General features: G+C 36.5%; 2 protein-coding genes and 1 long non-coding RNA gene across 6 annotated transcripts; 1 reads left to right on the top strand and 2 right to left on the bottom strand.

Annotated features, from left to right (window-relative positions):
* Positions 1–996: 996 nt before the first annotated feature.
* Positions 997–13648, bottom strand: LOC100149015 (uncharacterized). Of its 2 annotated transcripts, none has more exons than XM_087286771.1 (2): positions 12988–13648; positions 997–3676 (listed from the first exon to the last, which is right to left on the bottom strand). In XM_087286771.1, exon 2 carries the CDS (start codon positions 3661–3663, stop codon positions 1597–1599), a length of 2067 nt encoding a protein of 688 aa, XP_087142897.1. In that variant the 5' UTR covers positions 3664–3676; positions 12988–13648; the 3' UTR covers positions 997–1596. The 2 variants fall into 2 exon arrangements, with proteins under 2 accessions (XP_087142897.1, XP_087142898.1); XM_087286772.1 differs by lacking the exon at positions 12988–13648 and adding an exon at positions 5172–7965 and having other exon boundaries at positions 997–3805.
* Positions 13649–14090: 442 nt separating this feature from the next.
* Positions 14091–18184, bottom strand: LOC147840208 (uncharacterized). 3 transcript variants are annotated; one of them, XR_015511157.1, is made up of 6 exons: positions 17003–18184; positions 16807–16912; positions 16614–16684; positions 15222–15406; positions 14852–15055; positions 14091–14426 (listed from the first exon to the last, which is right to left on the bottom strand). It is a non-coding gene; the product is annotated as an uncharacterized LOC147840208 (long non-coding RNA). The 3 variants fall into 3 exon arrangements; XR_015511156.1 differs by having other exon boundaries at positions 18155–18184; XR_015511158.1 differs by having other exon boundaries at positions 16618–16684; positions 18155–18184.
* A 586-nt stretch (positions 18185–18770) lies between these two features.
* Positions 18771–24270, top strand: si:dkey-85k15.6. Its single transcript, XM_087286797.1, has 3 exons — positions 18771–18899; positions 22860–23338; positions 23415–24270. The coding sequence occupies exons 1-3, from the start codon at positions 18814–18816 to the stop codon at positions 23912–23914; spliced, it is 1065 nt and encodes a 354-aa protein (XP_087142923.1). The 5' UTR covers positions 18771–18813; the 3' UTR covers positions 23915–24270.
* Positions 24271–26508: the final 2238 nt, after the last annotated feature.

Raw genomic sequence — 26508 nt, 5'->3', positions numbered from 1 at the left:
TATATTATATGAGGGACTTGCTTTGTTTACCAATGAAGTGGATCTAACTTAATTTGCATTGTAAAGATTAAATAAATTAAAAAACGTATTATTTTATATTTCATAAATTACGTTTTTAGTTACGATACTCCCAAAATCATTCCGCATAAATCCATAGATTTTATATATATATATATATATAATATATATAAGCATAAAAAATAAATAAGCATAAAAAATAAATAAGCATATATATATATATATATATATATATATATATATATATATATATATATATATATATATATATATATATATATATATAGATAGATATAGATATATATATGTGTGTGTATGCTTATTTATTTATTTTTTTTAAAAAGATTTTTACAAAATTCCGCACAGAAAAAGAAAAAAATGGCAGCAGATTCTGTCTGGCCCAACTCATAAGGAAGAGCGATGTGGTATAATCAGTTAAATGTTGTTACTGTCAATGTATAGATGGCAATAGGTTATTTTACTATGAATACCAGTGTTTCTTAATTCCAGTCCTTGGACCCCCCCTGCCTGCACATTTTTAATGTTTTCCTTACTTAACACACTTGTTTTAGATTATCAACTCCTTATTCATGAACTGATCCTTTTGTGTCAAATAAGAGACGTTCAAAAAGTGCAGTGTGGGGGGGCCCAAGACCAAGAATTGAGAACCACTGCTACAGAGAGACAGAAGGTCTATACATGCTGTCTGAGAGTCACATGTGTCCCTGCACTAAAACTGTCTGATGTTAATAAAGACATTAATATAACATGTTGTTTTATTGAAACATCACAATTTAGCATAAACATTTAACTTTGATACTTATTCTTACCAGGCATTGTGTAGTATGTTTGTTTGTATGTTATGCAGCTAAATAAGGCATATTTTATTTTGCTCTACACTAATTTTTTGTATATATCTGTAACTGTGTTTGTTGCAATGGCTGTAAAAAGTAAAAGCAGTACAGAGATACAGAACAATCTGAGTAGTAACATATTTTATTAGTGATGGAAGAATTTTGTAATCAGTGCAGAGTGCATTTATTATTTAAAAATGTGTAATGCACACCAAAGTGAATAGTTTTATAAACTAAACATGAAATAAATACAAAACATTGAACATATTCCTCTAAGATCATGTCACAATTAATAAATATCCATTTAAAATATTTCTTGTTCAATTGTTAATTAGAATAACACACATATTGCTTCAGAGGGTGCACGGTAGTTCATACATTTATTGGTAAGCACTGTCGTCTCAGAGCAAGAAGGTTCGATTCGTGAATCCCAGCTGGTTTGAGTCCCAGCTGGTTTGAGTCCTGGCTTTCTGTGTGGAGTTTGCATGTTCTCCCTGTGTGGGTTTTCTCCAGGCTGTATTTGGCTGTAATGTGTAAGTGAGTGTGTGAATGCGAGTGTGTATGGTTTCCCAGTACTGGGTTGTGGCTGTAAGGCCATCTGTGTGTAAAACATATCGACCCCTCATAAATAAGAGACTAAGCCAAAGGAAATTTATTTTATAGGGTTATATCCTTATAATGTTAGGATAATTATCTTGCATTTAATGAGCTTGTAAAATAGATATTATACAAAATCGTCTTCATTGAATCCAGCTTGAACAGCCTCTTGAATGCTCTTGATTTGCTCTGGAGGTGCAGCAGGCAGAATGGGAAGCAATGCCCGATTGATTATTTCCAGTCTCTTTCCAGTCTTATATTTAAAGTCATTTATATTCTTCTCCACAAGCCTTAAGATGCCTTTCTCTGCCTCATCACAGGCGTTCTGGAGCTGTTGTCGCTCATGCTCAAATTCTGGCTTATTTTTATCCATGGCCATCAGTTTGCCCAGTGAGCTGACTCTATCCATCAGGTACCTGCTGGAAACATCAGTGTATGTTGCAGAGATCATATGGACCAGACTGGCAATGTTACTGGCTTGGAAGGCCTGATCGTAGAGCAGATCTTTTGAGAAAAGCTTTTTATTGTAGGGAAGGGTTTGTGTTTTCTCAGATGTGGAGACGAAGTTTGTGAGAGTTTTGCTCAGACTGGTTTTCACAATGGCAGAAACCATCTGAAAGAAGTGAACCATCTCCTCCCACTGCTCCTTCACTCTCCCCATGGCATCCATTCCTTTGCCCAGCATCTCTATGGTGGTTCTGAAGTCGATCTCTTTCAGGTCACAGTTTCTCATAGTGATCAGGATTTCAGTCAATTCTTTCTGATTGTTCTCAAGGTTCTCTACACACTTCTCATAGGTCTCTCTGGACTTGTTCAGCTGAGCTCGGGTCTGCTCTATGGTGAATCTTGCATTCTGTGAGGCCTTCTGTGCAGGACTCATGTTCTTTGATTTGATTTCTTCTTTATACATCATTGGTGGCTTTGGAGAAATGGCTGGAGAATTTGTCACATCTTTGCTTTTGCAGTCAAAAACCCGTGCAAGCTGGATGAGTTCCAAAACCTCCTTTATAATCTTCTTACTTTTGTTTTTCTCACATTTGCCATCAGGTGCATAACGTTCCAGCTCATTGCATATTTTTATGCCCATGCAGCACAACTTCAGAGCCTGAAACTTACTTGAGCAGTCAGAGACTTGATTTAATTCTTCACTGATTCGTTCAAGCTGTTGTGCCATAAAAGTAGTTTTTGCACAATTGTTCTCCTGATCAAACAGATCTTTCCAGGCAATGTCATCACCCTCACTATTCACATTCATTAGCTGCTGGATATTCTGGACACAACTTAAAATTGCAGCAGACTTACTGTATGCGTTTATTTCAGCAACTACATCTCTCTCCTGATCTCTGATCTGGTGCACGGTACTAGCGATCTTTGTTGTTGCAGAACATGCACTTCTGACTGGGTGGGTAATAAGAAACGTCACTCCATTAAGCAGGCTTACAACGCTCTGTGCTAATCCACCAACAAAGTCCATGCCAATCATTTCCCATCCACCAGGAAGAGAATCCAGAGCTTTCTTGTAGCTCTCTTGAGCCTCATCCAGCTGCTTCTCCACAGCTTTCACTGCTTTCTCAGTCCTTTTCTTTGTTTCTTCTGATGACTGCTTCCTCAGTTTGCTCTCCTCAATCTTCTTCCTCATGGCCTCCATCTCTTCCCCATAGAAGCGGTTTGCATTCATACAAGCTTCCAGCAGCTCTTGGATGATATTGATGACATTACCAAAACTCTTTTCAGTAGCAGCAGCCAGCGTCAGACATTCATCTGCGATATCTCTGATATTGTCCATCTGATTAGGAAGAAGCGCTTTGACAATTTCATCATCATCTTGGAACAGAATCTTCACAGCATTCTTCATGTAATCGGGAACTTGGGCCGTATAAAGACGGATCTGATCCATGCTCGTATGGGCTTCATTAAATGCCCACCAACCAGTGTTGCACACTTGCATGAGGCAAGCACGGAAAGAATCAGGGTATTTGATGAATTTGTAACCCTCTTTAGGAGGATTTTTATTGATAGAGAAATCAGTTGAGGATGAGATGAAAACCAGCTCTCCTAGAATGGCTATAGATAGAGGCCCCGGAATCAGATACTTTCCCCAGTTGACATAGGGATGCATTATTATTTCGGTTTGCTCCCTCATGTCCTTAGCAGTAGAGAGGCTCTGAGTAGATTTTGAGATTGCAGAACTCATGGCTTTCTTGTTGCTGCTCAAAACAAATGAGAACAATTAAAAATAACTCACTAAAAATGACTGAACACAAAATTATTGGACAAAATACTAATGAAATATGGTACAATTGGACTCCACAGTTGTCAGACTTTAAAGTGTTTAACTTTAAAGAGCCCATATTATGGGTTTTTGAAAATTCCCCTCCATGTAGTGTGTAACACAGCTCTAAGTGAAGTGAAGTATCCAGCTAAGGCTTAAATCTGTAAGAATACAGTGTTTAAAACGGTTGATTCATCTATAAAAGAGTCGACTCATAGTGCTTCAAACGAGTCGCCTTGATACCGAGTCCTTAGGTGTTTCGCCATGACGTACGAACGAAACCAAGTTATTCACGTGCACGCGCAAACCCGGGAGATTTCAAACCTGAGGCCCCGCCCTCTGACGCAGAAACCCAGACACACACACACACACACACGCACACAAACATGCCGGTCGATTGAAGTCACACTGCAGATGGATATATTGAGTCTCTACCCAAAGATGAAACATCAGCATTATAACCAAGCAGTTGGAAACTACTGGAAACTTCTGGAAACTACATGCTACAAAGAATACTTCATCAGCGTTTGTTAAAGGAAGGATCAGTAAAGAGTAACTTAATGATGGACGTCAGGATGGGTTTCTTCCTACCTTTCTCAAGTGTAAGTACGTGCGGTTAAAATTGTTGCCTCGTTGACTCTAGCTTGCAAATGTATTTAGTTGTGATTTGTTACTTGTAACCGCGTGTACTGTATCAGGTTAACTCGCTATATTCTCTTATCGCGTGCAAAGTCACGTTAAAAACGCGACGCGTGCTGCTTTGTGTATGGAGCTCCGTGGTAGAGTTCTTCATTCCCGCGGCTGTCCCTGCGCCAGATTTCTGCGGCGCGGGAATAAATTTCCGAATAAATCGCGGGAGCGGTCGGTAACGGGTTCAATTTGGGACGGGAGCGGGCTGTCTTGCAATATCACGGATATTGCTATGCGAATGAGAAAGAGAGAGTCTGCTTGGTGCTTGTGTGTGTGTGTTATTGCGCACGCGCGCGTATGAGAGAGAGAGAGAGAGAGAGAGAGAGAGAGAGAGAGAGAGAGAGAGAGAGAGAGAGAGAGAGAGAGAGAGAGCGAGTGAGCGAGAGCGAGCTTTGTGTGCTTGGTGCTGTGTGTGTGTTTATACAGACATCTTGGCTGTCTGGACTGTATAGCTAGGTGATTTTTGGTTGTGGTCTCCCCCGCTCTAGCGGGATCGGGCGCGGCGGGCAGAAAACGGAGCGTAGGGTTCTCAGGCTAAAACCTGGCGGGTGCGGGCGGAAGTTTGGGAACAAATGAATCACTGGACGATTCATACGGGAGTCACCGGGATAATTAGGTAAAAATAAATGCAGATTATAAGACCATGAAAGTGTTTTTTGACCTTGCATGTACAGTATATTAAACTGTTGTTGGAGACCCTTACAACCAAGATATGACCCTATTTCATGTATAATATGGGCTCTTTAAATGTCAGTGTTGATATGTAGCAGATGTGTGACTCCATGCCCCTGTCCATTAGAGTCACTGTCTTTAATTTTGACTACTGCCAGCATTACAAGCAGCTCTCCATTTGCAAACTCTAAACTAAAACCTGTTAATTCAGAGGCAAACATACAATTATAAGCAGCCAGCAAATCTTTAGCCATCTACTAGGGACAGCTAATCAGGTGACTATTAGAGGAGAGTTGACAAACTAAAAATAAAACGGACAGATGGCTTTTAAATACCAGAGACAGTTCACTAGGTAAACCATCTGACAAAAAAGAAGAGTCCCCAACTGAACCCTTATGACTATAAATCCTTCATAGGTCAAAAGGCATTGCTACATACTGCAAAAACCAGTGCATATGCATTAGTTTGTTATGCACAGTGCATAACAAACTAATTCATATGTCATGCATCACAGTGTTTAACAAACCATGTCCACAGTATATGTTTTAAAGTGCTTGCAAACCTGGGAACTGCTGCGTCACTTACAAAACCAACATCCAAGATAAACTGGTTGACTTTTTTCACCAAGATTAATTAATCAAGAACAAATATGAGCAGACCAACTACTCTCCCGGTCAAAGCATTGTTTCATATGAACTGTTTCATGTGAAACCTGTGACACTGATTACCACAAATGTGACATTAAAGTGGACCTGGAAGATATAATATGTCTCTCAGTGTATATGTGAAGTTTCAACTCATTATAACCCACAAATATTTTTTACAACTCTTTAAAACTGATCCTTTTGAGGCTTAATTTGATCCAAATTATGCCATTTTCATGACTGCCGCTTTAAATTCAAACAAGATTGTGCTCTCACCCCTCTTTTTGAAAAAGGGGGGAGCGACAGCAAAGTGGTTGCTTCTCAATCAGGGCAGTCTCTGCTAGTAAAGGTGAGATTGCCACTATTGTGCAGGACTTCCCCCCCTCTGATGACATACACAAAGGGAGAATGTCAATCTGGTTTTATCAAGTGTGATTATAAAAAATGTAATTTATGAATTTTTACCAACCCAAGCTCATTCTGAAAACGTAGCCCTGCGGACGTTTCTGAAGAACGCGATTTACGTGGCCAGAGGTACGTATGGCCATATTTCGTTTTTTCGAGCAAATGCTACTGGTGGTGTGACGCCGCTCCTCTTCTTCACGCTTGCCGGCTGATGGCTCACCTCCGTGTGGAGGGCTTTCCTGCCGCAACCAGTTTGTCCGGTTAGCTCGTAGTGTTATGTCGGCGGAGCGGAGGCCTGGAGGAGGAGCCGGCTGGTCGACGACTGGTTTCAGTCCGGGGAAGAGTGGTTCCAGAAATCAGGTAAGATGAAAACAGAATCCAAAAAATAAAAGTGAACGAGTTCATGACAGGGCGAGAATGCGGTGAAATCCGAAAACTCTGTCAAAATTGGACAAGGGCTTTTGCTTTTTTTTCCTAGGTGGCTTTTGAAGATCGTTGCTAGGGTTTAGGGAAGGAGGAAGAGGAGGGTGGCTGGGTCAGCCGATTAGCCGATTGGCCGATTGGCCGGCCGCCCAGTCGATCATTCAGTCAGTCAGTCAGTCAGTCGGACAGACAGTCGCTCGACGGCGGCCTCTGGTGGCTTTTCATGCAAGAACAGCGCGGGATGTATTTCGCATTCTCCAAAAAATATTGTTGTTTTACGCCTAGAGTAAGGCTATATTCACACACTGTTACCACACAACTGTATTTAAACTAGGGCTGTGTGTTTTGGGGAAAATATCTAATTGCGATTATTTTTTTGACAGATTGTCATTGTGATTTGATTTATGATTTAATTTTGTTGTCAAGCTTCAGCTAAATAATCTGTAAGCCGTGGCAACAATTCTGTGACAGCTCATAAAAACTACATGTTTTTGTTTGGTGTCTGTGACTTTGAAACCAAAATATTCCCATAATACAAATGCCATTTTTCTTTGATATTATTTGGTCTATTAATGCTTCTGAAGCAGCAGACGCTATAATCCCACTTGTCAGCACTTTCCTGTTTGTAATCCATTGTTTTTATTATTGTGGGCATAGTTAAGTTGCACAATTCTGATTGGGCCGAATGAAAGTGTGCTAACTCAACTGGCTAGTAAGACTGTCAGACACGCATTTGCTCTGGTTGGGGAAAATTAAATAATACACATATTTCATATTGCTGCCTCTTTTAGATTAACTAATCACAATGTTTCAAATTAATAAATCGCACAGCCCTAATTTAATCCCCTTGCAAAAGTGGTATAAGTGCATAATATGTCTGTCAAAAAGGTGCTTATTATAAACAAACAAACAAATTGGCCCCATTTCAGAAAGGAGGGTAAGTGAAAACTCAGAGTATGTTAACCCTGATATCAGAGAAACTTTGGGTTTTCCATTTCAAAATGGCAGTTCCTGTGGTAACTAACTGAACCTAACCTAGGGTGCGTTTCCCAAACAAGGATGTAACTTGCGGCTGAACTATCATAGTAGATGCATCGTTTGGGAAAAGAACGATGTAGTGACGAGTGGTTCCCAAAACGCATCTCTGTCGCAGATCCAACGTTGAACCACGTTAGTTATAATGTAAAACGCCCATAATCATGCTCTAACCTGGGTGGAGTAACTACTTCTTTAGAGAAGAACCCATAATTACTTTGTGCAAATTATATTGTTTTACACATGCACGCATTTAAAATAAAATCCATATAGATTTGGTAAAAACATGCAATCGCTTTCCATTGTAACTGAAATATGTAAATGGCACATATGGGTTTGCTTAAATAATATTGTTAAGAAGTTGAACATTACATATTCTATTCTAAAACATATCGCTTACAAAAGCTAACACGTATTCTAATATCATATAAATAAATAATGAGGCTATTTATTATAAAATGAAATGTAATATTTATTATTTATTAGAATTGAAAAATAATACTTTAATAATAATATTAATGATTATTATTATTGTTATTATTATTATTATTATTATTATTATTATTATTATTATTATTATTATTATTATTATTAAGTAGGATATTGTTTATTTATTTATGTTTTTGGAAAAGTCTACTTTTACAATTTAACACATGTAAACCACTGCAGAAAGTTCTAACCAGCAGGCACATGTCATATACAGTAGAGATACTTAATAAATAACCTACTATAAATTAAAAGAATTAACGTATACTTTTTGTTTTCACAAGCTTTGGAGATGTTACATAAGTTCCGCTTTTATAATAGGTCACCGTATAGCTTTGCCATGAGACTGTGTTCAAAATGACATCAATGTTTTCAAAGTGCATTGCGAAAGGAGCACAATTGTAAACATGAAGATCGCTAAAACTGAACTAAAAATAGTTTGAAAGTAAATTACACCTAAGGGAGATGACTTTAAAGAGCCCCTATTGTGGGTTTTCGAAAATGAGCTTTCATGTAGTGTGTAACAGCTCTAAGTGAAGTGAAATATCCAGCTAAGGCTTAAATCTGAAAGTGGACAGTTTTTAAAACTATTGATTCAACTAAAAAAGAGTCGACTCATAGTGGTTAGAATGAATCGTCTTCATAACGAGTCTTTAGCTGTTTCGGCGTTACGTGACTAAGAAACATAACTGTTGCGCGCACAAACCCGGGAAAATTTAGACCTGCGGCTCCACCCACTAACACAGCAGCAAAGACAAAAAGATCCTGAAGTCATGAGTCAAGAGGACACTGTGCTTACCTGGATATTTTTGGCAGTGTGAGGGGAAAGAAGTGATTCAGCAGTCTACACGCTTACAGTGGGCGATTCATTCGTTAAAGGAAGGATAAGAAAAGACTGATGTTTGAGACTTGTGGGAATGGGCAGACAATACACCAGGGGTGCGTGCAAAATAAGGCCAGTTTATTAGGCACAAAGGCAGCCTGTTACACGCTGAGGAGGAGCGCTGGTGAACGCTACAACTGCTTGGCTTGGGATGGGATCTTTGGGCAAAGCAGAGTACAAGTACGCCCTGAGAATATATAACACTTCACGCAAGAGCTGCCACAGCAATAATTGCAAATAGAAATGATCTGAGTTACAGCTGAGAAGGGAGAAAAGCTCGGTCACGGAAATCATGCTCAGTAAATGATGTGCACGCTTTCGGTTTCATTTTCACTGCTAAGTGCGGTTCATACTTCCCGTGTGGGGGGGTTATGACGGTCACAGGGTTATCGTGCGGGGCCCCCCCACGGTGCGGGCCCGTCTGCTACGCCACTGATCCTATACCAACATCAGGGACCCGGGGGCTTGACAAACCGCACTGGGCATTTGTCTGTCTCGTGCTGGGCATTTTTCTTGCGCTGAACGTTGTCGACCAATCCCAACAGGCTGTCATCGGTCCAATCAGCGCAGATTAGCTTCGCGCTAAGGAGGGGTTTGGGAACAAATAAATCGCTGAACGATTCCTATGGGAGTTGCTGGGATAATTGGGTAAAAAGAAATTCATATTATAAGACCATGAAAGTGTTTTTTTGACCTTGCATGCATATCAGTATGTTGTTGGAGATCCATAAAACCGAAATATGACCCTTTTTAATGTATAATATGGGTTCTTTAATGCTGTTTTTTTTTTAATAATTACAACTTTGAATGTTAGAATGTTCTAAATGAATAGGGCATAGGGGAGATAAGTTGGAATAGAACACAGCCAGGAACTACAGTATGTTTCAAATTACAGCTTCAGAGCTGTAGTTGCAAGTGCTCAAGTTTGCGACGCAGTTTGTGAATGTTTGTTGGAGCGACAGATTTGGGAAACGGAAAATCAACAAACTATTTTTGTAACGAAGGAACTTGCGACCTTAGTTGGATAACGATGGTTTTTGGAAACGCACTTCTGGTCAGGAGCAGGGTATATTCTCTAAACTCTGAATTTCTGTCGGTCTCCTCACCTTTTTTAAAGACAAAGTGGTATTTCTTGCCTCAGCCTTATGTTTCAACCCACCTACTTTTGCTTATAAAAAATTGATTGATAGAAACGCCAAGATGCACATAACTTTAGGCATAAAAACATATGCACATAACTAAGTAGAAGAAACACTTTTACTGAACAAATTCCAGTATGTGTATTAAAAAAGGTTTGTTATAAGAGATCAAAAGATGATGAAAATGTGTGTGAATGGACAAACCAGCAGGCTGAGTACTTTGTAAAACATCTAAAATGTTGATTTGGTCATTCTAAAACACCTTAACTGTTTTAATATTAACGTTGTTATATTATTAATGACCTTCAGAGCACCTGAGCATGTCAACAGCGTCTGTTCTCTGTGTCTCATAGCCTCAAACGCCACCATGCATTCATTGTGTGTCGGCATTGTCTTCTGAGGTAAAAGTAATTTATTAAATAAAGAAAAGATTCACGCAGCTTCTTCTACCGCTGTTTTTACTGTTGATATTTGATGCCAGATAATCAGGATGTGTCAATTTTGTTCCTTTGATTACCTTTGACAGGGACCAGTGGCGGTTCTAAGCTTGATGACGCGGGGCACCGGCCCCCCCTCTGGCCCCCCTAAATTTGGACGCATATTTTTGTGTCTAAACGCCACAGAGAAGTGAGATCAGCCATCGGTGGCGCGCGCTCTCGGTGTCGCGCGCACTCGCTCTGTCTGCTTTCGCTCTGTTAGTTACGGTGCTGCACGCATCATTTTCCCGCATTCATCAGAAGTTAACCCCCGAATTGACACAGATAATAAGATTCAACTTCAGACATGTTGTGAAAAACTATCAAAATGTCCACTGTTATGAGACTTCTGTTTTAAATAGCGATTTTAACACTTTTAATAGAGGAAGTCCTCGGCTTTGCAGAGGCTATTATTAATCAGAGATTGAGTGTAAGTTAAATAGTTTTACGTTAGGAAATGCAGTCTTGAACTTACAAACAGTCAGCAAGCCGGAGAACAGATGAAACACAGTGATCCAGTTTAGTTTTCAGTCTCTCTCATGTAAAAGTCATATTCAACTCGTTTAGTTTTGCCTTCATTAGTTTTTTGATTTCAGTCAGGACATAAAGCATGAATCTTTAACACATGATTTATTTACAACACATTTTTAAACATAATAGTTTAACTTAATTTCTAATAACTACTTTTTTATCTCTCCCATGGTGACAGTCAGTGCTTAATATTTTACTAGTTATTTAGCAAGATCATTGTATTCAGATTAAAGTACCTTTAAGTATTCTATAGTCTTTGATTCAGATTAAAGTGTAATTTAAATACTTCATTAGGCTATGTTAACTAGGAAAGTTGGAATAATTAGTCAAGTTATTGTTTAACTGGTTTGTTGTATAGACAATCAAAAAATACACAGTAAATATTTCTTAAAAGGAGGCTAATAACACTGACTTAATTTTTATTACATTTTTTTTTAACAAAAACGGCTTTTATTCAAGAAATAAACTGTAAGAAAAAAGTCTTATTATGACTCCAGAAGAATGATTTGTGTTTAAAGGAAATACTGTGAAAATCTCCTAGGTTTGACTTAGATCACTTTTAAATTAATGGAAGGGCAAAAAATGGATTTCAACTGCATCTGTTTACAGGTGTAAAAAATGTGCATTGATGTACTTGAATGTTAGAAATGTGTTATCCAACAATATAACACATTTATTTCGACAATCCAACTTGTCATATAAATGAACATGGAAGATTATTTTGAGTTTAAGTTATTTAATTAGCTTATTTATGAAGACATAATGAATGTTTATAAAGACTGCAGAGGGATGCATAAAATAATGACTTTAAGTAGTATAATTAAGTAGTTTGTGATGTATGTTAAAGTGTACCCCCTAAAAGTGCAAGTGTCCCCCCCCCCCTTTACATAATTTGCGATTCACTATGCCTTGTATCAGTTAAACCAATACAATAGTTTTTAATTACAATATCAAGCTAATAAATATTGAATTCCCTGGATTGTTGTTCAGTGTGTGCGTGCAACTCCACTGAGTTTGGTGTATACTAGTTTTGACCAGTTTTAATGTGGGCTGCATCAGTATGTTCTGCAGTTTTACCTAAAACCGAGGACGACAAGATGTTTCATTCGCACTTGGAGAGCTGCTTGGCATAGCTTATATGGTCAATAGCTTTTTTTAAATTGCATTATAACACAATTACAATAAGGCAAAATTCGATTAACAACTTTCAGTTATATTTATAGAACAGAGCACAAATAATAATCAAATCAATAAAATAATAATATAAATAAAAACACTTAAACCATAGAATAGACACACATACATAAAAGAAAGAAAAAGAAAAAACATTTACACTACCAGGTCTTGTACTAGTTTACATTTTTTCAATAAATTAAACAGTCTTCTTCCACATTTAGATTTTAGCAACTTAAAAGATTTACAGTATAACCAAAACTCCTTTTGGAAAAGTAAAAACAGTGGTTTTGTTTTAAGGCACTTGCATTTATGAATATAACATTTCTCCAAAATTAGAATATTGTTCAATACAAATTGAATATTAACACCTTTCCCTAATAAATCAAAGAAAATATTTTTTTTAGAAAATTGGGAACTTGAGAGAAACCTTTAACCACTCGAATAAATCAGAGCAAAAGGTTCTGCTATTTAAACATTCATAAATAAATGTGCAGTCGTTTCAATGTCAACCTCAGAATGTACAATTGTTGTGATCAAAATTAAATCTATGGTAAATAGTGTAAACAGCTACAGCAGTTTTGATTTCTCTTTTAAAATATTAAACTCTCAAAACTATAAAGATTCGAATTATTTTGATCTCACTATGAGGTCATAAAATGTCAACAGAAAAAGTGCAAGTATCTTACCCTGCCGAAGTGTTTCAAGCTCTGGTGTGATGAAATGGAAGATGTGTAGATGCTTTAACTTAACAGAAAGTTTTACATATTTATAAACACAGACACTCGAAACTAATATACGCAAACGAATGTGTTTTACGTTCGCATTCCCAGTATGGACAGTCCCCTAGCTGTCTATTTTAATCTGAGGACCACCTTCGCTTTATCTGATCGTAAGTCACGTGTTTTTATATAACTTGGATATTAGTCTGCTGAATTTAATTACCCATCTACAAGTCATTTGATTTATGCTTGATTGACATAATTTTAGCACATTTATAGAGGAATGGGTATTTCTCAACATGTCGGTTTTAAATGGTAGCTGGAAAAAATAGAAAAACAGTTCAATAAAATTGACTGGAATAGCCTACTGCCTGAAATCAATTGATAATTTCAACTTCTAAAAGTAGTAGCGAGTTATAATATTTTTATGAAAAAAAATGTCATTGACGATTTTGTAATTGTATCCTTTAAAGGGATGTTATTGTAATTTACCAGTCAAATGATTATATAAATTACGGTAAAACTACGACGTGTTTATTAATAATTCGAATAGTAAACATAAATGTCAAATATCAAATATCTGCGTTCAGCACTGCACGAACCTTTTTTACACTACTGGACTCGTATCAAAACATCCCAGATAGCAAAATACACTCGGGCCAGTTCCGGCTAGATTGTCGCATGCCGAAGACTTACCCCTCGGCCCAACTCCGGCTGCCGGACTCGGGCCGGATGCCTGTGGACTCACTGCCCGATTCCGGCCCGAATCAAGCGGGCCAGATGCGGCGGCCGTAAGCGAGCCGACGCTGCGCATCCGCGCCGAAATCGGCGCGAGGGTAATGTGCGCTGCGGCCCGGAGCTGGCGCGACTCCGTATTTATACACCTTATAAAACCTTTTGGTATTACATTGGTACTTAATATATGGTATTACAACCATTTGAATTTATACAACAGCAAACACAGGCTATAATGTAAACACAAAGTGTAAGCACTGTGTTTAACCTTTGAATAAAGTGCAAACTGCATACACATTCTGTAACGAAAATAATCAGACAAATGACAAAATAAATAAATGTTAAACGTTTATTAATTGCAAGAAAAAAAATAGTACTAAAATTTTAAGAATATCAATATAAAAACAACAATAAAACAACACATTAAAGACACACAGAAAGATTTTAACAAAAAATCTAAAAATTACACACAAACACAGATGTTTTTAAAACAACCCTGTTTTCCCAATAGACTTAAATTAAAAATTTGTACAAACAGCTAAATTTTATATAAACCTAAATATAGAAACCAATTTAAGATATAGCAAGAAACATCTTAAAAATACCAATGACAATCCGTAAAATATCCAAGTCAAACTTGTAAAAAGTACTGCAGAATTCTGAAGAAACATCTTGAAACATTTTTTAAATAAAACATTAAAATAATAATAAACAAACAAACAAACAAACAAATATATATATATATATATATATATATATATATATATATATATATATATATATATATATATAAATAATTGCAGAAGTATAAAGTCAAACTTATTTTTAAATAAACTTGAACAAAATCAATTGCACAAACAGCAAGACATGAGTGAGATGATTATACATTTCATATATATACACGTCTTGTGCAATTTTATATTTATAATTTTATTTGTATTACGTTTATTAAAAATGTATCAAGATGTTTCTTCAGAATTTGGCGCACACACATACATACATACCTACATACCATACATATATACACACACACATACACACATATATATACATATACATATATATATATATATATATAAATGCAAATGAAAGAAACAAATTGTTCAAGTATCAGGGAACATCCTAATACACTTAAAATGTTGTTTAAAAAATAAAACAAAATAGTGATGTAGACATTTGACACATTAGCTTTCTCTTCTTTCTTCCTCCATCCCTGTCAGGGGCAAGTTGTAGCTACCTTGTAATGCATTTTTCCACTTCTTTATCAGTGGCGTGGTATGGACATTTGTCCTCACTCCATCTGTGATTAAAAGATAAACAGATAATTAGTAGTGAACAAGTACTAATGTAAAAAAAAAAAGAAACAATTAGGAAAAAAGTAGGCTACCTACGAAGCAAAAAAAAAAACAATAAAAAAAAACAAATAAACTTAAAACACTTTGAAATTAGCAAGAGCTTGAACTTACCAGTTTCTTCATTTGTTCGGGCTGCTCCTTTAGTTGATTTTCAAGCTTTTCCAAATCACATTGGCCAAAGGAAGGTCAAATGTGTTTACATCTGGAATTTTATCACGTCTGTTTTGGTTTTGTGAGAATCAGGCCCAGCTGCTGCTTTATGACGTTGCATGATTTTAAAACTTCAGTCAGTCGTGCTAAAAAAGAAAAATAACAGATTAGTATAAATCAACCTGTAGCTTATTCTCATACAACTTCTGTAAATACAACAGTGGGTTAGACACTGCTGATATTCTCTAGTTGATCTTTACTTTCTAGCTGCATTAAACCTTAACAAATTTAGTGATGTCTTCAATTCTTACAAAGACATCACGAGATGCAATAAGTTCTGTCTTGATCTCAAACTGCACTAGAACAAAGACTGTAAATGTTCATAGGTGTACTGCAGGAGTGTCCAAACTTTTTGGGCCGAGGGTCAGATGCAAAAAAACAAACGTTGTCGCGGGCCAAATTTTACATACATCACACAGACACACACACACACATATATATATAAATGCAGTTGAAGTCAGAATTGTTAGCCCCCCTAAATTATTAGCCACCGTTTATTTTTTCCCCAATTTCTGTTTAACGGAGAGTTAAACATTTTTTTTCCACACATTTCTAAACATGTTAGTTTTAGTAACTCATTTCTAATAACTGATTTATTTTATCTTTGTCATGATGACAGTAAATAATATTTGACTAGATATTTTTAAGACACTTCTATACAGCTTAAAGTGACATTTAAAGGCTTAACTAGGTTAATCAAGTTAACTAGTCAAGGTAATTAGGCAAGTTATTTTATAACAATGGTTTGTTCTGAAGACTTAAGGGGCTAATAATTTTGACCTTAAAATGGTTCATAAAAAAATTTAAACCGCTTTTTATTCTAGCCGAAATAAAACATAAGTCTTTCTCCAACATCATTTGGGGAAATATTTAAAAAAGAAGAAATAAATCAATGAGGGGCTAATAATTCAGACTTCAACTGTGTGTAGACAGACAGACAGAAAGACAGAAAGACAGACAGACAGACAGACAGACAGACAGACAGACAGACAGATAGATAGATAGATAGATAGATAGATAGATAGATAGATAGATCATAACAAGAACTGCTGCTTAATTGAATGCATGTAATAACGGCACCCGGTGGTTATTTATTGAATTACGTTCATTTTTGTATAGCGGGCCAGATTCTATTGATATTTATAAAAAGCCTCGCGGGCCGTAGTTTGGACACGCCTGGTGTACTGGAATGTACAGTATCTGTGCATCTTCATGGTGGTCTTAAGATTTATGCCATAGTCATTGATGGTGATGGTACTTGTGGTGCTGCATTGATTTCTGAAATCTTCATACCTGCCTTTTATCCAGCCTCTTTGTTCCAAGTAATTTTTCTTCATCACGGTATAGATGCGTCTATACTGTCCCTTGATCAGATACATTTACAAAACAAAACATCACTTTAGTATAGTGCCAGGGCAAAACTCACAGGTTGTAATAGATCAATGACAATGTTGACAGTATGTGTTTAAAATAATAGCAAACAAACCTGTTCTGTCTTGGGATGTATGACAGGCAATCATCGTCCTCATCTGTCTACCAGTCAGAAATCACAGTTGCGTGTGGATGTTTGAGTCGAGCTTCCTCATATGCATCTATAATAAAACATCACATTGTTGTTAACCTCCCGTAAAGAAAAGTTCAAATCCTGAAATACTATCAAAGTTAATTAATGCATATAATACCTATAGTGTAAATAATCAGTACACAGAAGGTTGCACAAGATTTATTCGGAGATTCATGCAGAGTGACAGCCTTATGAATCTGAGACATAGATTTGTAAGATGGTCAAGCACATGCATTATTCTGTACCCATGAAGATTAACCTACCATTGTGAAAAATGTTTGATGATGATAGCCAATAACAATAAACCATTTCAGCTGTTTGTGAAGCAATTAGTAATGTAATGTCTGAAAAGCTCAATTTATGTTGAAAATGTATCAGCAGTTTACAGCTTATAATGGACTTTTAGCACACAACTATAACATGCCTATTCACGTTCAAAAGAGTGTGCCATTGACTTGGTCGTGATGTGCTGCAAAATGATCTCACTAACCTTTGTTAAACAAGAACAATGAGACTTAACCAACAAATATTGTTACCCATTCATTTAAATCAGAATTTATCACCGTCAATAACATAAAAAACAAAAAAAAAACATCAAAATCTGCTTTAAGACGTTCAGTTTTACATTAACTGACCATTACAGCTTGAACAAAAGATATAATTGATTCACATAGGCTAACACATATGAATTAAAGTGCATAGTAATATATTTCTCTTGGATAATTTAAAGAGAATAGTAAACAGTCGAGTTTCGATCACTTTTCGTGACTAACTGCATAAACAAGATAAACAATAATATTTTATTAATCCAAAACGATTAGTTTTTATTTACACAATCACAGAATTAATACTGTTGGATAAGTTGTACGCCTGTACAATGATTTTTTTCAACATCCACGGTACTTTATAATGTTAAATCAGGAAAAAAACACGTTGCCATGTTAGTTAATGGATTCGTCTACAGAAACTTTCTTTAACGCAAAGTTAGCATACACACAAATTCGTTTCATGTTTCTTTAAAATAATTAAAATGGTTTTCAGTTACTACACACGTTACAATCTAACATTGTGTTAAAGGAAAATGAACTTTCAGGCGTGTTTGTAACTGTTAGCGTTAGCATACATTAGCTCCAGTCGTGTTTCTTAAAGCAAGTTACATTTCGTATCAAACTGTTTTAAATTACTAAACGTTGTTACAACCAAACACCGTGGAAATGTTTTAAGCTCTAAATTCGCTAATTATACAGTACACAAGCAGTAAAAAGCTTACCTTTCTGACCGGAATTCACGTGAAGTCTTTAAAAAAAAACTTTTTCTTCTTGTGATCTTCGTGCCATGGTGGTTGACAACCAGCTTTTTGGAGCATTACCGCCACCGTCTGGATTGGAGTGTGGATCATGAGTTTAGTCACGCATGTGTTTATTATGAAACCAACTTCTGCTTTAAAACAAAAACAGTCAGCACAGGAGCGTGCTATCTCAAAAATAAGCGAATTTTACATAGTTTTTCTCTAGATGACATGTATAATCTATTTATAAATAATATTGTTTTGTTTGCGTCTAAACATTGCGAACATCCACACTAAATATTCTTTTTTTTTTTTTTTGCTATCGTACCATGAATATTTTCTCAAATTATCATTAAACGTGGAGCTAACAGATTACTAGATAAATAAAGGACTTAATCGGTTGCCATCAGCCTTAATCGGTTGCCATATGGTTGACCGGAATCGGGCCAGTGCTTTACAGCCGCATCACAACCGCATGTGCGCGAGCGAGCTGCGGGCCGCACTCGGCCCGGATAACACTCGCCGATGCCGAGTCGGAGCCGGAGGCGCCGGAGGGCAGCCGAGCTCGGGCCGATTACTGCCTGCTATCTGGGATGTGACTCTTGGAGGGGCGGTCTGTTCCGTTTCATCATGCTGGATATATGCAAGCCTCCATCCCACAGATTTCATCCTCACATGACGGAGCAAAAGAAAAATACTGCAAAAGAAAAAAAAATATGGCTGTAAGGTAAGTTTTGTTAACGAACTTGCATGGCAATATTCAAATGTAACATGTTTCATGTTTTATAAAGTAGCCTACTAACCTCTGTTGTTATAAAAAAATAACAGGACCCAGGGGCAAGGTAGGGAAGAGTGAGGACAGGTACAAGAAGTATTTGGAGTAAGCCAACAAATTCATAGACGTAGCCTAATAAAAGGGGTAGTTCACCCAAACATGAAAAATCTGTCATCATTTACTTTTCCTTTCCAAACCTGTTTGACTTTCTTTTTTGTGTTGAACAGAAAGAAGATATTTTGAAGGAAGATGCTGTAACCACGCTATTTTACTCTATTTGTTTCCCTACTATGAAATTCAAAGGTTACAGGTTTTCAGCTTTCATCAAAATATATTCTTTTGTGTAGAACAGAAGACACTCAAAACTTAAAGAGTGAGTAAACATTGAGGACAATTTCTACTATCCCTTTAAATAAGGAATGTTTTAATGGATATTGTGTTTAATGTACTTGTCACTTGGAAGGATTCATGTTTGCCTGTAAATGTGATTTTTGTCCAATCAATCTGGGAACGGAAAAACATCCTTTTTGGTCATTGTGTTGTTCCTCTTTTTGTTCTCTTAGCAAAAGTAAGGCCCTTAGTAATGCGTTACAATATACATGAATAATGATGTATTAAACTAAACATTATTTTAATATGATTTAATGATCAGTTAAGGCATACACTGATCAAATAACCTTAACTACAACATGAGTCACCTGAATTCATGTGTGAATAAAAGCTACCTTAATTACTTGTTATTACATGTTGTTAATTAATGTATTAATTAATATTTTAAGTTTAAGCTAAATGTAACCAACATGAACTCATGAGCTGAACTCATGTACAGTATAGTTACGTTGTGACTTACGTCATCATTAACCAGCCTGATCTCATGAGGAAATGTAAGTATTTTACGTTTTGTGAGTTTTGTGAGAACTCGTACGAGTTGAGTCATTCGAAAATGTACGAGTTTAAAAAACAGGTGTGGCACTCAACCCCTCCCCTAAACCCAACCGTCATTGGGTGATGAGCAAATCGTACTAAATTGTACGAATTAGATTGTACAAATTCATACGAATTAGCCACTAAATTAAAAAGTTATGAATTGTCGTGAGATTGCGTTGCATTAACTCGTCCTTATGAACCCCTGTGTTTAAACTGTTCATATTGATGAAGCCAGAACACTTTAATATTCTTTTTTTATTGTAATCGCACTTGATGGACATGCAGGAGTTCATGAGTTGTTACGAATAGGTTAATGATGATGTGCCCCTATAAGTAAAGTCACAATAAAATTATACGAATGATAGTTAATTAAGCATAAACTAATGTGGTAATTAATACATTAATTAGCAAACAATCATGTACTAACAAGTAAATAAGGTAGCAACCTAATTTCATGAGAAAACATGAGTATTTTACATTTTGTCAGTTTAGTAGCTAATTTATACGAGGTCAGATTTTAAAAAGGGGGCGTGGCACCCAACCCCGCCCCTAAACCCAACCGTCATTCGATGATGAGCAAATCGTACTAAATTGTACGAATTAGATCGTAAGAATTCATACGAATTAGCCACTAAATCAAAAAGTTACGCATCGCCCTGAGCAGGGATGGGCAAAAATACATTGAAATGTATTTTAAAATAAAATACCAAATACATCAATTTTACGTGTATCAATATTCTACAAAATACGACTATCAGTGCCTGGAGGTCAGATGTTCTCCTCATCAAAGTGGTGGGCTCACAGAACCAACAAACCTTCTTCTCTTTCTCTCACGGCCGACTGCGTGGCCTTTTACGTTTTCTTTTGAAGATCCAGCTCTGTGTCATGTCAACGACAGACTGCCTTGTTTTGACTCTCTTTTGAATAATAAATCTTGTAGAACCGCATTATTATTCTGCATTCTGTTTCGTGAGATTATATATTACTGGTCTAGACATTGTGCAGTATGCTATTTTTCAATTTCAAAGGGGGCTAATAATCCTGACATCAACTGTATATTTAAAAAAAAAATCTACAATTAAACACGTTTTAACTATGAAATTAAAATTTCTAATGAAATGCATAAAGAAAATGTGTAATCATATAATATCAAAACAACTTAATTTAATTTAACTTCTCTCTTTTCCTTGATTGAGAATTGTCCTCCAATTGAGAGCTCATCTATGAGTTATTACCATTGTGTAAACATGGCATGGTTAATCCTTTTTAAAACTGCAGTAAGTGATTTTTGAAAATAATACTGCAATGTCCTACAAGTCTATGTGGGGTTTGGAAGACCCACCCCTCAATGACAAAGTCCAGAATTTGTCCCATACATGAGCTCATTTGTCCTATTTTCAATGCTATGGCATCATAAATTGTGAAAATAACCCATTAAAAAGCTTTAAGACCTAGCAGAATCATGGCATGACTTCAGTTCATCAGTTTTGGACAATGCAAGTAATTATTTTTCATGAGGCCAACACCCACCAATAAAAAAAGTGTGAAGCACTTTTACAAGAGAGGCTAGAAAAAAATGTGAAGCTCTAAATTAGTGTTATTATTATTATTATTACTTTAATTATGTTTTAGTTATTATTATTATTCAAATGGCCAAATTACTTTTCTCTGACTGAGCAAAGTTGAATGTGGTGGCCAGTTTGTTATTTGCCTAATAAATTACACTAATCTTCAGTTTTTATTAAAAAAAAAAACATTTCTAATGATACTGTATATGATGTAATACATTTGTGTTTTAAAAACAAATATTGGTCATATTTCTTTATCCTAAACATTAAGGAAATATTTTTGGTACATCAAAAAGTGTGGTTATGATGATCATTCAACAAGCTAATTCAGCTAAAAAATAGTAAAATAGCTAAATTCAGTATTTAAAGCTCATAATTAAATAGAAAATGAGGCGAATAATAGCAAAAAGGTCCACCTTTTGAGAAAAAAGAATCTCCCTTTCACCAGGCTGGTTATAGGCCTGTGTTGGAGGGAACCAGAGTGAACAGAGTAAACACACGCTGGTGCAGGGCGAGCATGCAAACTCCACAGAGAAAGAAGAGAAGAGATCATCTCAACCAGGGTTTTAATGTCATTGCACAAGTGCGCCATCTGGCTGTAGACAGTTCAGTTAAAAAAAACACAACAAAACATGTGAACAAAGTGCACATCTAGTAGTTGTAAATGTATGCAAGAGATTTTTGATAGAATATTGATCACGGTGGCGCAGTGTGTTGCATGTTCACCTCACAGCAAGAAGGTCACTGGTTCGAGCCTCGGCCTCGATTTGGCATTTCTGTGTGGAGTTTGCATTTTCTCCTCATGTTTGCCAGGGTTTCCTTCCCACAAGACATGCGCTATAGAAAAGGTGAATTTGGTAAACTAAATTGTCCGTAGTGTATGAGTGTGAATGATTGTGTATGGATGTTTCCCAGTGATGGGTTGTAGCCGGAAGGGCAGCCGCTGCGTAAAACATATGCTGGATAAGCTGGCGGTTCATTCTGCTGTGGCGACCCCAGTTTAATAAAGGGACTAAGCCGAAAAGAAAATGAATGAATGAATGAATTTGTGTGTGTGTGTGTGTGTGTGTGTGTGTGTGTGCTTTATTCTGCTAATAAAAACTATTACGAACAGAATCAGAGCAGAACCATTCTGGTGTTTCTTAGCAAGTTGTTATGGTTGTGGTTATCTGATGTAGCTGTTGTGGATTTTATTCAACTTTTCTCCAATGATAAATAAGCTACACACACACATACACACACACACACACACATACACACAAACACATTTAACATTTTTATTTGTTTTTGCACATCTACTTGCTGCAATGTAACATAATACTCACCATACAAGTATGCAGCTGTATGGAGATCGATTATAGCTACTCTACAAAATAAAATTTACATTTGCTCTAATTACGTTTGTGTTTTTCTTTAGGCATCTGCAGTCTATGGAGATGGTTGTTGGGCCTCTGAATGATGGAATTATTTCTCTCTGTTATGTCTGCAAGCATCTTTTGGATGCACAAGTAGATCCAAATACTGGCATATGCTTCAATTATAGACAAATCAGAAGACATATTGAGTACGCTGAGCAGCACATTGCAAGATCAGAGAAAACTATTAAAGTAAAACTGCAAAATCTGGATGAACGTATGGAGCAACTTATTAAAGAACAGGGAAATGCTGAGCAGCAGAGGCGGCAGAAACGCCAGACCAAGAATGAATTGCATATCGAGAAGGATTCTGCTGAGGAATCATTAGAGAACTCTAGAGCAGCTTTGGAGCAGGCCAAAAAAAACGTGGCTTCAGCTAAAAAAGAAAAAGAAAGAGAGATGCTCAGGGCGGTTAAAGGTGGAGTCGTAATGAATGCAGCAGCATGTGTTAGCATAATACCAATTGTTGGATGGCTTGTTGGTGAGAAATTCTCTATTTTTGAATACTAGTAATTATAAAATAATCATGATTGATGTGATTGCTTGAATTCCTTTAGGTCCAGATATAATGATTGATGGATTTCATACAATGGCAGATGCTTTAAATGCTATGATGGATGCTAAAGACGATCTTGAAGAAAATGAGGCCAGAGTGGGGAAGTACAAGAGAAAAGTGTCTGATTATCAGTCCAAGATCTCTAATATAGAGAGTGAGATTGAAGAAACTGATGAGTTGCTGGATAAAATTCAGAGTGAGATTGAAGAGGTGAAGCAGCATCTGGACTACACCGCTGATATTCAGGAGATGGTGAGAAAAGCTGTGAATCTTCTTAGCATTGTCAGTGGAAGAGTCACTGCTCTGCAGAGGCAAACCCGACGCTTCATCCTCTGGGAGCCTGTGATAAAGGTGATGGAAGAAGTGATGAAGGCGGTCGCAAATGTTGCAGAGAATCGTCTCCTTTATAATCATGGTGTGGGAGGCCTCATGCGTATTTTGTTGGAGACTATTGGAGGAATGCTGGCTTTGTGCTCCTCGCCCACACATTTTGAAGAGTAGTTCTTTTACTGATCAAACTTAACTGTCACACTTTATTTTGATGGTCTGTTGGTTGAATTTAAGTTACATTGCAACTAATTCTCATAGATTATAAGTAGACTGTTAGGTTGTGTCAGGGTAAGTGTAAGTTGACATGTACTTGCAAAGTTTCTTATAGTCATTTAAATGTCTGTTGAAGAAACAAGATATTACGCAGACAGTCCACTAATACTCAAATAGATCATCAAAATACCATCAACTAAATATTACTGATATAAGAATACAACCCATGCCCATTTATTACACCATTAAACACACAAACTTGTCTTCAAGCAGTATTAACTAAACTTCTCTTGAATAAAACTTTTGCTTTTTCACCTGTGTACAAAATCTATCACTGCTCTCAAATAAGTGATCAAAATGATATACACTCTCAAACAGTCCATAAACAATGCAACAGAAAACACATTGTTCAAAACAAATTCTCAGGGAGAAGTACATTTTATTTTTTTACAACTGCTTACACACTTTTCAAAACGGTGTACCCTTTTTTCAAAACTACACACAATTCTCAAAACTGCACACACAAAATGCAGAATGCCTCACCTTTCTTTCAAAATGCAACTGCATTCACAGTGCCATAAACACATGTCAGAATGAAGCATTTGCATCAAAAGGCAAACACTTCTTTCATAATTTAACACTTTTCTAAATCTAAAGCTGTTTGCTCTTTCATAAACCTACATTTCAATGCAATGTTCTACAGTGACAGAAAGTAGCAAAGAATTGCAACCCATTCTCACCCCGAAGGTGTCAAAAACTGTAGCATGGTCAAGCCCCTTTAACGTCAGTATGAGGACGCCGAAGGTGCCCCCTGGCGTCACTATACCGACGCAAAAGGAATTCCATTGCTTTTACAGTTTTTTTTTTGATTGCTTACACACTAAAACTAAAAGTAGTACACTATTAGCAAAACCTTACACAAGTATCAAAACATCCGCCCATATTTGCACAACTATAAGCACATTGTCAATGTCACACGGTGATTTGCAAAACACTAAACACACTTAACATACATTACACACTAAAATCTATCATGAAGTCACTTCCTTGCAATACCAAAGCACTGGCAGACCGACTTATATGGTGCATTTCCGCCACCTACTGGATAGGAGTGTAGAGCGCGTAATGTAGGAAAAAGTATGAGTACAAAAGATATATGATACAAATGGAGGGATGAGATTACCAAAGGGAAGAGAGAACAGGAAGGAGAAGAGTAGGAAGTCGTCAGGTTTGGAAACACTTGTTTGATTAATTGTAGACCAGGGCCCGGTTTTTCAAAAGTAATCCACTAGGATTTTGGATCAGGGATTGGATCAAATCTTGAAAATGGGTTTTTCAAAAGAAAAAACGGATTACCTAATCGGATTAGATCACGTAATCTAATCTTGGTTTTGATCCGGATCAAACCTTTAGTTTGAGTTTTTCAGACCTTTTTTGTAGGATCTGGATCACTTTGATCCAAAAAACCTGGATTAAACTGATCCCATCAGAAGGGTGGATTTAGCGTGGATTTCATGCCCAAAATGTAATGAAAACTTTAAAAATGTATTAAATAATACTATTTTTAGATCATGCACCATCTTACGAAATATACTATTTATTCATAAGGTTTTCATTTTATTTGTTCATTCGTCAGGCTATAGTGATTATAGGCTTTAACGTATTCAGCCTTTCAGTATAGGCCTATAGCAAAGTAGAAAGAGTTTGGCCTCATAAAATAATCCCCCAAACAGCTGTCAAAATTTACCAAAAACAATCAATTTTATTCTGTCACTAACTGATATGTATATTCATCACAATGGAAAATATTTTTCTTTTTAGAATATTTATTAGTGATGCATGCAATGATTACAGAATAAAAAAAAAATTCAAAGAATGGCAATGACTGATTTTTGAAATCTCTTTCAACAATTGCAAAAAGAGACTGAAAGGGCAGAAGCACAGCTTTGTCTGGTAGAGAAACAACTGACTCTGACCAAACTGCAGCAAACCAAGGCCAATGACTTAAGATCTGCCTCCGAAAGGCTGCGCTCAGACAAGCTGCTCTCTCCACATCAGATAACGAAGTCAGATATTATTGTGGAGTTTTTGACATTAAGTCTTTTTTTATTTACATCTATATTTGAAACTTATTATAAATATCCTCAATGTACAGTGTTGTAGGTCTCAAATGAGCGGACTGCTTAAAGAGGATGGGGTGTTGTTTTTCTTGTTTTTATTATTATTTATTATTATTATTATTATTTAAATAATTATCAAATTTTCTTAGTTTTAATTTCAAATAAAAATAAAGTTATATTGACCCCATGCTGGCTATTCTACTCTTCACATATCTATAGTTCTACATTGTGATGTCCTATCCTGTTTGAGCACTGGTTATCCAGATTTAGTGATCCTGAAAAGTTCCTATTCGGATCAGATTGATCCAATCCGATGTTGCTTTGAAAAACTGGCTCAAAAAGTAAGCTGGATTACGTGATCACGGATCGCAAAAACAGGATTACTAAATCCGGATCAATTTTATTCGGATTAAACCTTTTGAAAAACCGGGC

This window comes from Danio rerio, chromosome 16 (assembly GCF_052040795.2).
Source record: "Danio rerio strain M-AB ecotype USA chromosome 16, GRCz13ab, whole genome shotgun sequence".
NCBI lineage: Eukaryota > Metazoa > Chordata > Actinopteri > Cypriniformes > Danionidae > Danio > Danio rerio.
The sequence above is the reverse complement of the archived record's forward strand: the minus strand, read 5'-3'. Positions and strand labels throughout refer to the sequence as shown.